Genomic DNA, 12,386 nt, shown 5'->3' with positions numbered 1-12,386 from the left:
ATGGAAGAAATAACAAAAACCAAACAAAAAAAATCCTAAAAAAAATAAAGAAAAAAAAAGCACACCTTCCTTGTCCCAAGATCCCACCACCTCCTCCCCAGCCACCCGATCCAGAGAGAGAAAATTGAGATGTAGCAACCGGGGATCCAAAAAATGGTAAATGGAAGGGGAGGTGGTGGTGGTGCGGGGAGGCTAAAACAGATCTGGCTTTTAAGAGATAAGCGTTAAGTCCTCACGGCAAACCCCGAGTTCGGCTGGATTGGTCTCTCTGGAGAAGGAGGAAGAGGGCCAGGCTGCTGGTAGTGGCTGGCTCTATTGTATTGGCGGAGCGGCAGCGATCAGCCGGAGACATGCAGGGGAGCCATCTTGCCACTTACCCAGCAGCCCGTGTGTGCGGATGGGGGAGGGCCTTGCTGCAGCAGGGGAGGGGAAAGAAAAGAGGGAGGGAGCTGAGTGAGCAAGGTTCTTATCCTTTGGCAGGCCACAGGGAGCTGACTGCCGGCTCCAGAGGCCTGGCCTTCTTTTCTCAGGTTACAGCAGCTACAGAGGCTTAACCCCCGAGGGCCGGGGTGCTCCCTCCTGGTCTTCCCAGGAGGCAGGGGAGGGGGCTGGGTGTAGGACATGTAAAGTTACAGCTGCTTGATTGGAAGATTCCAGAGAATAGAAGGCAGGCAAACAGTAGAGGTGGGAGTGAAAAAAGATTAAATAAAAGAACGATAAAACCCAAGTTGAAAAGTGATTAAAGAAGGATGGTAATGAAAGCTGGATACAGGGTAGGGCATGAGCAATGTTTTATGTGCCTACCACCCTCTATCCAGTAATCTAGGCATGGAACACTGAAACCAGACCAACCAGTCAGATGCTGCAGGTAGGGAGGTGGGATGGGAATTGTCACTATCCAATCACTACAGTAACTGGCTGCTCACCCCGGCAATGACCACGTGTTACTACTCCCAACACGTCCTTTTCCCAGGGATGGTGGAGGGAAGTGGATAAGCAAGGAGAGTTCTTTTTTCAATTACCAGTAGAAGCGGGGCAGGGGGTGGTGTCTCTGAAGAGATGACAGACAACTTTGTTTTATAGAGTCTTTAATAAGGTCACCCTGCCCCAAGGTCCACTGGGGCCAGAAAAAGAAAGGATAAACAGGGCAAGGGGACCTTGGGTAGCTGAAGCTTGAAGGCCACTTCTTGAAGCAAGGGCTCCAAGGTGAGGCTCTAAAGCAGATAAGACAGTGAAGTGAGAGTGCTGCTATAAGGGGCGGGGGAGATCAGCTGGGCAGAAAGCGATTGGGAACTAAGCAGAAAATATTCACCATGGGAATCTTCACTAGACCAAAGTGGGAAACATGCTAATAATTCAAAAAGTGCTCAGTAGATACTCAAAATGCTTATTTGTTGACTGCAGAGATGTTCCTTTTGTATCATAGTGGCAGAAGTTTACACTAAGACAAACTTGAGAACCAAAGCTCAGTGTCTTGCGTAACATTTGAGTTTTTAGCTAGGAATGAAAATTTCTCCTGGCTGCTTAAAATCTTACACTTACAATGCCAGCTGCATGCTAAAGTGGCCATATTTATACATTACTTTAAATGTTTCCTTTCACATAGTGGTCCCTGTCTGCTCAGGGTAAGAGTGAAGCCTTTGGAGTCAGACTGGCCAGTCCCACTCTGTTGAAAGTTGTGTGATAGTAGGCAAGTTCCTGGTTCTGTGTATCTGTTTTGTAATCTGCAAAGTGGGCATAATAACAATACCTACTTCGTGGAACACTGTAACAAGTGTTAGCTTCTGAGAGTCTGGCTTGGAGGACACCCCAAGTGAAGATACAGATATATGTAAAATACATGCACACTTAATAGGCCATTATCTCATTTGATGTCACCTCTGGGGCTTTGAGTTTCCTCAAAAGAGTAGACTGCTTGTTCTCCGAGGCAAAGCCATTTGGTGACTGGCATGACAGGTTTTCAGCAATGCCCTTATCACTCTGTATAATAACTGCTACTTTACCTGCCCCCCATCTCTACCTTGCATAATTCCTCAAGGGTAGGGATTGCATCTCTTGGCCCCCTAGCCCAGGGCTTAACACAAAGTAATGTTCCCTAACTATTTCTGAATTAGGGTGTCACTGTGGGTACCAAGTGGACACTTACTAAATGTTTGCTAACCTGAAAGTTTTCTTTTTGAAAAAAAATTTTTTTGGCCGGGCGTGGTGGCTCACGCCTGTAATCCCAGCACTTTGGGATTTGGGAGGCTGAGGTGGGTGGATTACCAGCCTGACCAACATGGAGAAACCCCGTCTCTACTAAAAATACAAAATTAGTGAGGCATGGCAGCGCATGCCTGTAATCCCAGCTACTCGGGAGGCTGAAGCAGGAGAATCGCTTGAACCCAGGATGCAGAGGTTGTGGTGAGCCGAGATCGTGCCATTACACTCCAGCCTGGGCAACAAGAGCAAAACTCCGTCTCAAAAAAAAGAAAAAAAATTTTAATAGAATCCCCCAAAGAATGTTACACCACAGAAAATGCTACCTTCGGCCATCCTCAAATAAAATGCTCCGTTTATCCACTGTCCTAAAATACTCTCAGCTGCTAATATGCCTCTCCAGAAGTGGCTGATTTTGAGAGATTTTGTTATTGAAAATTCCTTTTTTTTTTTTTTGAGACAGAGTCTCACTCTGTCACCCAGGCTAGAGTGCAGTGGAACGATCTCGGCTCACTGCAAGCTCCGCCTCCCAGGTTCACGCCATTCTCCTCTCTCAGCCTCCTGAGTAGCTGGGACTACAGGTGCCCACCACCACGCCAGGCTAATTTTTTGTATTTTTAGTAGAGACGGGGTTTTACTATGTCAGCCAGGATGGTCTTGATCTCCTGACCTCGTGATCCGCCCGCCTTGGCCTCCCAAAGTGCTGGGATTACAGGCATGAGCCACCGCGCCCAGCCAAAAATTCCTTTTTTTAAGAATAAGAATCTTACCACACTCTCCTTTACCCTCTGAAGACACAGGAGGTGTGTGTTTTCTATCTCCCCATGATCTATTCTGTGGGACCCAAGAATTCCAAACATTTTATTTTCAGACAATAATCAGGGCCGGGCGTGGTGGCTCACACCTGTAATACCAACACTTTGGGAGGCTGAGGCAGGAGGACTGCCTGAGGCCAGGAGTTTGAGACCAGCCTGGCCAACATGGTGAAACTCCATCTCTATTAAAAATACAAAAATTAGCTGGGTGTGACAGCCTGCGTCTGTAGTCCCAGCTACTCAGGAGGCTGAGGCATGATAATTGCTTGAACCCAGGAGGTGGAGGTTGCAGTGAGCAGAGAGCAGAGATTGGGCCACTGCACTCCAGCCTGGGTGACAGAGTGACTCTGTCTCCAAAAAAATAAAAAAATAAAAAAAAATAAAAAGAAAAAAGATAGAGGAATCCTTGAAACCATCCCCCGCAAATGGACTCTATCTACTTGCAGGACTAGTACCAAAGCCTTGATAACTATGTGTCAGAGCCCAACACAGCTTAACAGTCTGTGAAATTGCACAGAATCAGCAGTGGGGATATCTACCCATAATTAAACAGTACACAAAGCAGCCCAGAAGAAAACAGTATGACTATTTGGAGGCTAATAATACCATATTACAATTCATATGTGAATATGAGATTCAGAGAAGCTAATGGAAAGGGAAATTCCTATAGCCATATATGTTGAAATTTTAGTTATTATAGAAAATTCATGAAGAGCTGAAAAACTGATGTGAACATTTAGTAAGAAACAGTGGGACTAGATACCCTCAGGAGCATACTGATCCCAAGATAACCAAGAACAGTATGATTTTGGGGTATATTCCTTAGATAATTTCTCAGTGGAGCAAACTCTATTGATGACAACAAATTCTGCTTTTTCATGCATCATTTGGGATATTGGCATTGTATATCCCCTGAGGAGTATCAATTACACCATCATATTGGCTTAAAGAACCATTACCTTCCTCCTACACAGGCAGAAGGACAAATATGCATTGTACCAAGAACCTAAAGCTGCTACTTCCTGCTAGGTCTGTGAATATACAGGAAGGTTGTATCGAGAGAAATCCAGGTCTGAATTAACTACAGCTGAATGATACAGCTGCCCACACAAACAAATCCCCTCTTTCCTTTCTTCCTCTGTTTTTTTTTTTTTTAAGTAAAAAGAGAATACCACTATTTTCTGCTATATAGGGACATTTTTGTTATACCCACAGGAGGCAGAAGACCAGAGTTTTGAACAGGGCTCAAGTGAAACAGGACTGAGGACCCACAATTTCCTGCTCCAAGCAATGAAAAAGACACCTTACCTCATAAATTTAGAATTCCTCAGGCACAATCAGAATCAGAATGGATTTAACCAAACACAGCAAAAAAGCAATAATCTCTTCCAAGTGGTGACAGGTCCTTGAAGTCTAATTTTTTAACACTTTACTGCTCTGTTTTTATAAAGTCATAAGACTTTTTTTTTTTTTTTTTTTTGAGACGGAGTCTCGCTCTGTCGCCCAGGCTGGAGTGCAGTGGCCGGATCTCAGCTCACTGCAAATTGGGCCTGGCTTACTTTCATTCTCCTGCCTCAGCCTCCCCGGCTGGGATTACAGCCTCGGCCAACTCACCCGCTAGTTTTTGTATTTTTAGTAGAGATGGGGTTTCACCATATTAGCCAGGATGGTCTCGATCTCCTGACCTCGTGATCCAACCGTCTCGGCCTCCCAAAGTGCTGGGATTACAGGCTTGAGCCACCACGCCCGGCCTAAAGTCATATGACTTCTTGTTGAGACAGACAGAAAAACCAAGGTTAAGCCATAAATAGTCTTTTCCTTTTTTTTTTTTTTTTTTGAGATGGAGTATCACCCTTGTTGCCTAGGCTGGAGTGCAATGACGTGATCTCAGCTCACTACAACTTCCGCCTCCTGGGTTCAGGTGATTCTCCTGTCTCAGCCTCCCGAGTAGCTGGGATTACAGGCATGTGCACCATGCCCGGCTAATTTTGTATTTTTAGTACAGAGGGGGGTTTCACCATATTGGTCAGGCTGGTCTCGAATTCCTGACCTCAGGTGATCCACCTGCCTTGGCCTCCCAAAGTGCTGGGATTACAGGCAAGAGTCACCACGCCTGGCCACACTATAAATGGTTTTTTCCATTTAGCATTGTTGATTCTGCTTTCAAAATTGGCCAGGGCTCTAGAGGGCTGCCAGGCTGCACACTTAACACTCTGGAAGGGTGAGAGACCAGGAAGGGTGTTGTTAATCAGTTGTGGTAGGGCCTCCAGAAATGTACGCAACCTTCTCAAAGGTTTACCAGATCCAATGCCTATGGGTTTAGGCCTTTGGGCATCCCATTTTGTTAGGATGTTGAACAAACCATCTGGTAAGCAGGTAGAAGGAAAGCAGGTATGAGTGATGTGTGTGAACTGCTCCTCAGTGAAAACTGCATTTCCCTTCTATACACTACTCCACTGAAGCTAGCCTGGGCAACAACGGACAATCTAAATATTTGCCCAAGATGCCACCTACCCATCACCTTATTAGAATCAATGTGACTAAATTATCTCAGTCATAAAATGAAGATCAAAACCACCTTTACCTGGAGTGAGGGGACAGGAAACTCTATGACTCCAAGCTTCATGAGCCCTGGACTTGCATGGGAATGTCCAGAAAAAAAGCTGCTTCAAAACAAAATAAAATGCCTTTCTGTTGCTAGGATCTCATACACCCACAGAATTTTAAGGCTAGCAAAGAGCTTTTCAGAAAATCACTTTCTTCCCAAGGTGCACAGGAAGCAGTTTCTCAGGCCCGATTAGTAGCAGGGTGTCAATACCCACTTCAAAACTGCCATTTCACAAAGGACATGCTTTTGTAAAATGGAATGTAAAATGTACCTCCATGGAATTGGGAGGAGGTGGGCAGGTATTATGTCTGGTTGAGGGATATGGAAGAGAAAATGTCACCCCATTTCCTCATCGATGATGTAGCTGGGGAATCCTGAACACCTTCCAGAATCCGCTGAGTTTTCACTTTATGGTCCTAGAAGAAAAACCCTTTTCCAAAAGGATAATGTACCCATTCCAGAAGGGGAAAAACAAAAAAATTTCAAAGGAAGTAGAGTGAACTTTTGGCTGCCAAACAAAAAATGTTAACAGCCACAAGATGGCAGCAGAGGTAAGACTATCAGAATGGACAAGGATATACCCCCAGCAAGAGTATACCCCCAGGCAAAAGCTATATAGTAAGGTCTATAAAACTATCATTAAAGTCACAAGCAAATGAGATAAATCATGTCACCTGCCCACTACTCTCCAAAAGTCAGAGTTAAAGTACAGTTTGAAGCTCTCAGAAGAGTATAAATTATTAGACAATTACATATAGGGGAAAATCATACTGGTAGCATTAGTGTTAATATGGCATAAAAACAAGTATAGAATAACTTCAGGCTAACAATCTACACAGGACATTCTACAAAGCAGTTCAGGGTTCCTGATGTCTAAAAGCTAGGCAATCTTATTCCCATAAGCCTTCATTTTTTCATTTCCCATGAGACTTTGAAGCCAGGAATTCTGGCTCATTGGCTTCTTAATTTATAATACCTATCTCAGAAGAATGAATGACATACCTATTTAATTACAAATTTAACTTGATATGAGTATTTCTCTAGGACTTAATATAAGGATTTTTAAAAACTCACATTAATTGTATAAATCTTTTTTTTTTTTTTTTTTTTTTTTGAGACGGAGTCTTGCTCTGTGCCCCAGGCTGGAGTGCAGTGGCGCGATCTCGGCTCACTGCAAGCTCCGCCCCCCCCGGGTTCACGCCATTCTCCTGCCTCAGCCTCCCGAGTAGCTGGGACTACAGGCGCCCGCCACCTCGCCCGGCTAATTTTCTTGTATTTTTAGTAGAGACGGGGTTTCACCGTGTTAGCCAGGATGGTCTTGATCTCCTGACCTCGTGATCCGCACGTCTCGGCCTCCCAAAGTGCTGGGATTACAGGCTTGAGCCACCGCGCCCGGCCAATTGTATAAATCTTAAGTTCAATCAAATGGTCTTAAGGGCCCAGGAATAAACTTCTGACTTGAAAGGAACTTCGTAATTTGCTGTACTGTATGCTGTTCAGAACTAGGATAGCTTAATGACAGGTAGTAACTAGGGAAAAAGCACAAACTAAAAAATAGCACCCAGCTGTGCTGTTCTTTATTAAGACCCTCAAAATCCTTTATTAAACTGGGTTCCTAGGTAAATGTGAGTTAAAGGTTAAGATACCCTGAGTCAACTCCTTTACATGGTTTTGAGTGTGGAAGCAGAAGCTTCTATTGCCTGAACCTTAAAGGAGTTGACTATTTTGGCTGGATGATCCCAGGTGAGTTTTCCTTGTGCCCTGATGACCACTTTTCAGGTTACCTTAAAGGTGGTGACTCCCAACATAGTAACTGAAGTCTATCTAGCCTTTGTCCAGATAAAGCTCTGCCTTTATGTTTTAAAAGGAAACTAGGACTGCTTAGTCAAAGAACCCTAGGGAGCAAAGAACTATCGCACACTCATAGTTCCTTGTTATACCCCGGTCGAGATATATCACTTACACAGTGTGATGAATTCTTTCTGATTCTGGCAGATGAGAGGTCTGAGTCTCTGAGGTTTGGGGCTGTGTGGCAGCTGGTGGCTCTGCCTCTTCAGCTTCACACTTCTTTGGGCTCCCCTGTCAGGAGATAGCAAAAACAAACAGCAAAATATTTAAATCTGCTTGGCTCCTTTTCTTCTACCAGGAGCCTGAAAAAGGCAGGGCAGGACATACACAGTACCAGCTCTACACACAGCCCTCTGTATATTTCATTTCATTTTAGAATAAGGAATGGAACACGGCTTAAAAATAGGTACTTCAAGAATATTTATGCCAGCAATCATTTTATCAGAATTTCTAATTTTTTTCCTTTTCCTCAGTGATCCTTGTTCTGACAGATTTCTTTTTTGAGAGAACTAAGAAAAGGCTGCTTCCTTTTGGCAGATAAGAGGAGGAGTTATGAGGAAGAACTGACCATGGGGGCCCTGGAGATAACCCTGATGCTCAGCCTCATGTAGAACTTCCACGAACTAGGGAGCTGGAAATGAGTTAAGAAGGATTAACAGGTATCCACTACATTGCTACTGAACCTTGTCCAGACTTAACTTTTTAGTTTTATAGCAAAGACAAGAGGGAAGATCTTGTTTAATCCTCCATCTCTGTGTAGGGAGGGATCACAATAGCCTACCCGCTCAGGCTGTAACCTCTGGGTCACACGCTTTTCAGCTGGTTCAGGCTGACTCAGACGCCTTGCTTGGACAGAGGATGAGGAGGTGGAAGTCCTCTCCTTTGGCTCACGGACCTGTAGTTGTGGCACTGGTGGAGTTGCAACCTCCTGACCAGAAGGGGGATCTTTGGTTTCAGTATAGCTGGTGCTGCTATCCCTGGAGACTCCAGGGCTCAGAGACTAAAATAAAATGAAACACGTAAAAAGGAAAATTATTGTATATGGTATATATTCAGTAGATTGCTGAGTTTTCCAGTTTCTATGAACCAAACTTTATACTCTGGACCTTTCTGTCTGCATTTACTCCCATTTTGTCTGTGTTTATTCCCATTTAGTGATCTCCTTGACCACTTATTTAACAAATTACTAAGTTTTAACTAGACGCTAGATCCTGGAACACACAAGTAAAAGGGCATGCCCATACCCTCAAGTAGTTTACATCTAGTGAAGGAGATGAGTATGTAAATTGAACATTCTATCAAAGGGACTCAAAATGAAAAAGAACCCCATTTTAGGAATCAATTAATTGAAAATTCGATTCTGAAATGAAGAGAAAAGTAATCAGTGAAGGAGACTAAAGGAGGCTTTTCCTATTTCTTTCAGAAATCATGACCGGTCCTCCAGGGGCTGAAATGAAAACTACTGGAATATGACAGAACATTAGTACACCTAGGATTCTCTCATACTCACTTTTCTGCTGTTGCTTGATGCTGAACGAGAACGTGAACGTGACCTTGATCTGGACTCTGATGTTGATCTGGAGCCCATCTTGGGTCTACCACGAGGGTTGGCATGAGTACGTGCCTGGGCTACATCTCTCTGCGTGGATCTGAGCGGCGAATGAGACCGAGAACCTGAACTGTCAGGAGAGCGAGATCTTGATCTAGAACTGGAGGAGGAAGATGACGAGGACCGGCTAGAGGATGAATCAGCTGACTGTTTCAATCTGTGGCTTGGGAGAAAGGTATGAGAAGCTCTTCTGCCTTCCTTCTGTTCCAAAGATGGCTGTTTCAGACATTCTTCAGTGATTCCTTTGGCCAGTGCTAACTCCTCAATTTTTAGAGGGAGTGGCTGAGCAGATTTGTCTGACTCAGGTTCAAGATCCTTCTGGGCTGAGTAGTCAGCCAGTGTGCTTTTTTGAACCAGAGGCAGGACACTCTCCTCTGGCACTTTCTCTGCTGGAGATTCTGCTTTGGTGTCTGCAGGACTTGACAAAGGAGACAGGCCTCCTACCAACTGGACAGTATGCTGAGATACTAATAGCTCCCTGGTCTCAGCATCTGTATTAGGAGGAGATAACTGAATGAGGACAGGGGGGGCTGGGCCTTCCATGGGCTCTATTTCTTCTTCGCTACGGAGTTGTATATGAGGTGGTGGTGAAGATGCTTCCTTGGTAAGTAAAGGTGGAGGAGTCTCCTCCTCGCTGGCAGTTTGCTCTGGTTGCACTACAAGTGGGGCCTTCTTTAGATCTTCAGTCAGTCGAGGAGGGGAAGGAGACTTCGATTTTTCCTTTAAGCCTTGTGCAGATTTTATTTCTCTTTCTTCCTCCTCAAGGGGAGATGTTTTCATTTCCTTCTCCTGCTGCTGTCTGGCCAGATGACTTTTTCTAGCCTCTTCCTGGGATCTTGTAACTCTCCCTCCTCTCTCTAACACCTCCTGTTCCTGGGATCTTGTTTTGGGTCTCTCATCCATCATCTCCTCTGGTTTTACTCTAGGCATCTCTTCCCCTTCTTCCTTAAACTCTTTCAGGATTGGTGCCTCCCTAGATTTTTGTCCCTCATCATCATCTTCCTCTTCTTCATCTTCTTCTTCCTCCTCCTCCTCCTCCTCTTCCTCCTCTGTTTTCAAATTTCGTTCCGCTCTGACCCTTAGGTTTCTGGAAGGTGTTTCTTGATCCTCTTCCTCCTCACCAGGCTGGCTGCCCTCAGAGAGTTTAGCTGCTCTTGCCTGAAAGAACAGATATACAATGACTCCAAATGTATTTGCTCACAATCAACAGAGGAGAGAAAGTATCTAATGAGACATCCCTAGGAAGGAGAAATTCAATGATACATACTTTCAGCAACAGAAACAGGAGTGACAGGAGATAATCATGACTAACTGTGGCACTTAGGGGAATCAAAATAGAGTGACCAAAAGAAGTACAATAATGAAGCTACTTCTATGTAGTTTAAATTTTAGCTTCAAGCATCCTTTTTTTTTTCCAGTAAAATATTAGCAGAGCATCTAGAAAGTAGAAGGGTGGATAGGGGGCTGAGAAGAACTAACCTACTATCAATTAATATGATTATCTTTTTATCATTTTGGTATATTTCTTTTTATTCTTTCCTCTAATCATTTCCTTTGTACAGTCATAATTACACTACACATAACACTTTTGTATTCTGCCCACTTAGTATTGTATCATATAACTTTAAGGCTTTAATTGAATGGTTAATTATGTCATATCTTGTCTAATAATGTGCTTTAAGAATACAGAGCAGCCTGCTAACTTTCAAATTTAAACTTTGTAAAAATATTCACTTAGAAATCTGAAAGGCAGAGCAGATCTAAATAAAAAACAAAACGAACAACAAAAAGATGACAAAGAGAAGGAAGATGACTACAAAGAAATCTAGAGGCCAGGCAGTGGCTCACGCTTGTAATCCCAACCCTTTGGGAGGCTGAGGTGGAAGGATTGCTTAAGCCTAGGAGGTCGAGGCTGTAGTGAGCTGTGATTGCACCACTGCACTCAGGCCTAGGCGACAGAGCCAGACTCTGTCCCAAAAAAGAAAAACAAAACCCCTAAATGTAGAGACATACGAACTCGAAAAGTTTGAGGAGGAAAAGAAGATATCCAAAGCATTACAAAAGAGGTGATGCTTTAGGAGGTATCTGAGTTACCTGTCTGACCCTAGATGATCGTCTTTCTCCTTTCCTCGGTTTCTCATCATCAGAGTCACCTTTCTCTTCAGAAATTGAGGAGCTTTTTCCTATTGAATGAAAAAAAATCAAGTCAGATTCATGAAGTGAAGACTCATTCATGGCTTTTTAAAAATCAGACTTTCTAATATCCAACCAATTATAGCATATGAACCAAGACTTATCTGTATCAATTTCTTTGACTTCATGCTAAAGAAAAGACTACATAAAGCCCCAAGATCAAGGTCTTATTGGTAATTCTTGGTGTGCATGTCTAGTATATTTTCAACACCTCAAAGCCAATTCACAGATTATAAATAACTCAAATAAATGTAAAATAATTTCCAGGGGCTTCAAATTGTCTAGCAGGGATGTACAAATACAAAGTGTACTTATATAAGTATTCTACGAAGTGTTCTTACTCTGAATAAAGTTTAAGACTTCATTATGTTCTGTATCCATCTTTTTGGATTGCCTATTACTACTACTTCCTAATTTCAACCAAAATATTATGATTAAATATACGAATTTGCACAATAACAAACTCGAGAAATAAATACTTAGAGGAATGTTTTTCAGCACCCTGAAGTTCCCAGAAATTACTTCAAGCCAACTGGATGGGGTTTCAGAATTGGGTCCTCTCTATTAGGTTTTATGTATTAGAGCTCAAGATAAGATTTTTTTTTTTTTTTGAGATGGAGTCTCACTCTGTTGCCCAGGCTGGATGCAGTGGTGCAATCTTGCCTTACTGCAACCTCTTCCTCCTGGCTTCAAACCATTCTCACATCTCAGCCTCCCAAGCAGCTGGGATTATAGGCGCCCACCACCATGCCTGGCTAATTTTTGTATTTTTAGTAGAGATGGAGTTTCTTTTTTTTTTTTTGAGATGGAGTCTTGCTCTGTTGCCCAGGCTGGAGTGCAGTGGCCGATCTCAGCTGACCACAAGCTCTGCCTCCCAGGTTCACATCATTCTCCTGCCTCAGCCTCCCAAGTAGCTGGGACTACAGGTGCCTGCCACTACAACTGGCTAATTTTTTGTATTTTTAGGAAAGACGGGGTTTCACCATCTTAGCCAGGATGGTCTCGATCTCCTGACCTCGTGACCTGCCTGCCTCGGCCTCCTAAAGTGCTGCGATTACAGGAGTAAGCCACCGTGCCCAGCCAAGATGGGGTTTCACCCTGTTGGACAGGCTGG

The 12,386-nt window shown here is 43.7% G+C and overlaps 1 protein-coding gene across 10 annotated transcripts in view; it reads right to left on the bottom strand.

Annotated features, from left to right (window-relative positions):
- The window catches only part of ACIN1 (apoptotic chromatin condensation inducer 1), a 37,600-nt gene that overhangs the window by 12,259 nt on the left and 12,955 nt on the right, over nt 1-12,386 (bottom strand). For 8 of the 10 annotated variants that reach the window (XM_003901582.5, XM_003901584.5, XM_003901583.5 and 5 more), the window contains 4 exons: nt 11,174-11,262; nt 8,981-10,237; nt 8,252-8,470; nt 7,586-7,701 (listed from right to left, as the gene is read on the bottom strand). In XM_003901582.5, the coding sequence (XP_003901631.1) occupies nt 7,586-7,701; nt 8,252-8,470; nt 8,981-10,237; nt 11,174-11,262 (1,681 nt within the window). Of the gene's footprint in view, nt 1-236; nt 2,234-7,585; nt 7,702-8,251; nt 8,471-8,980; nt 10,238-11,173; nt 11,263-12,386 lie in introns of those variants that run through there. The other 2 variants (XM_009211189.4, XM_009211192.4) reach the window with 2 other exon arrangements.

This window comes from Papio anubis, chromosome 7 (genome assembly GCF_008728515.1).
Source record: "Papio anubis isolate 15944 chromosome 7, Panubis1.0, whole genome shotgun sequence".
Classification (NCBI taxonomy): Eukaryota; Metazoa; Chordata; class Mammalia; order Primates; family Cercopithecidae; genus Papio; species Papio anubis.
This window is presented reverse-complemented; position numbering and strand designations above follow the sequence as displayed.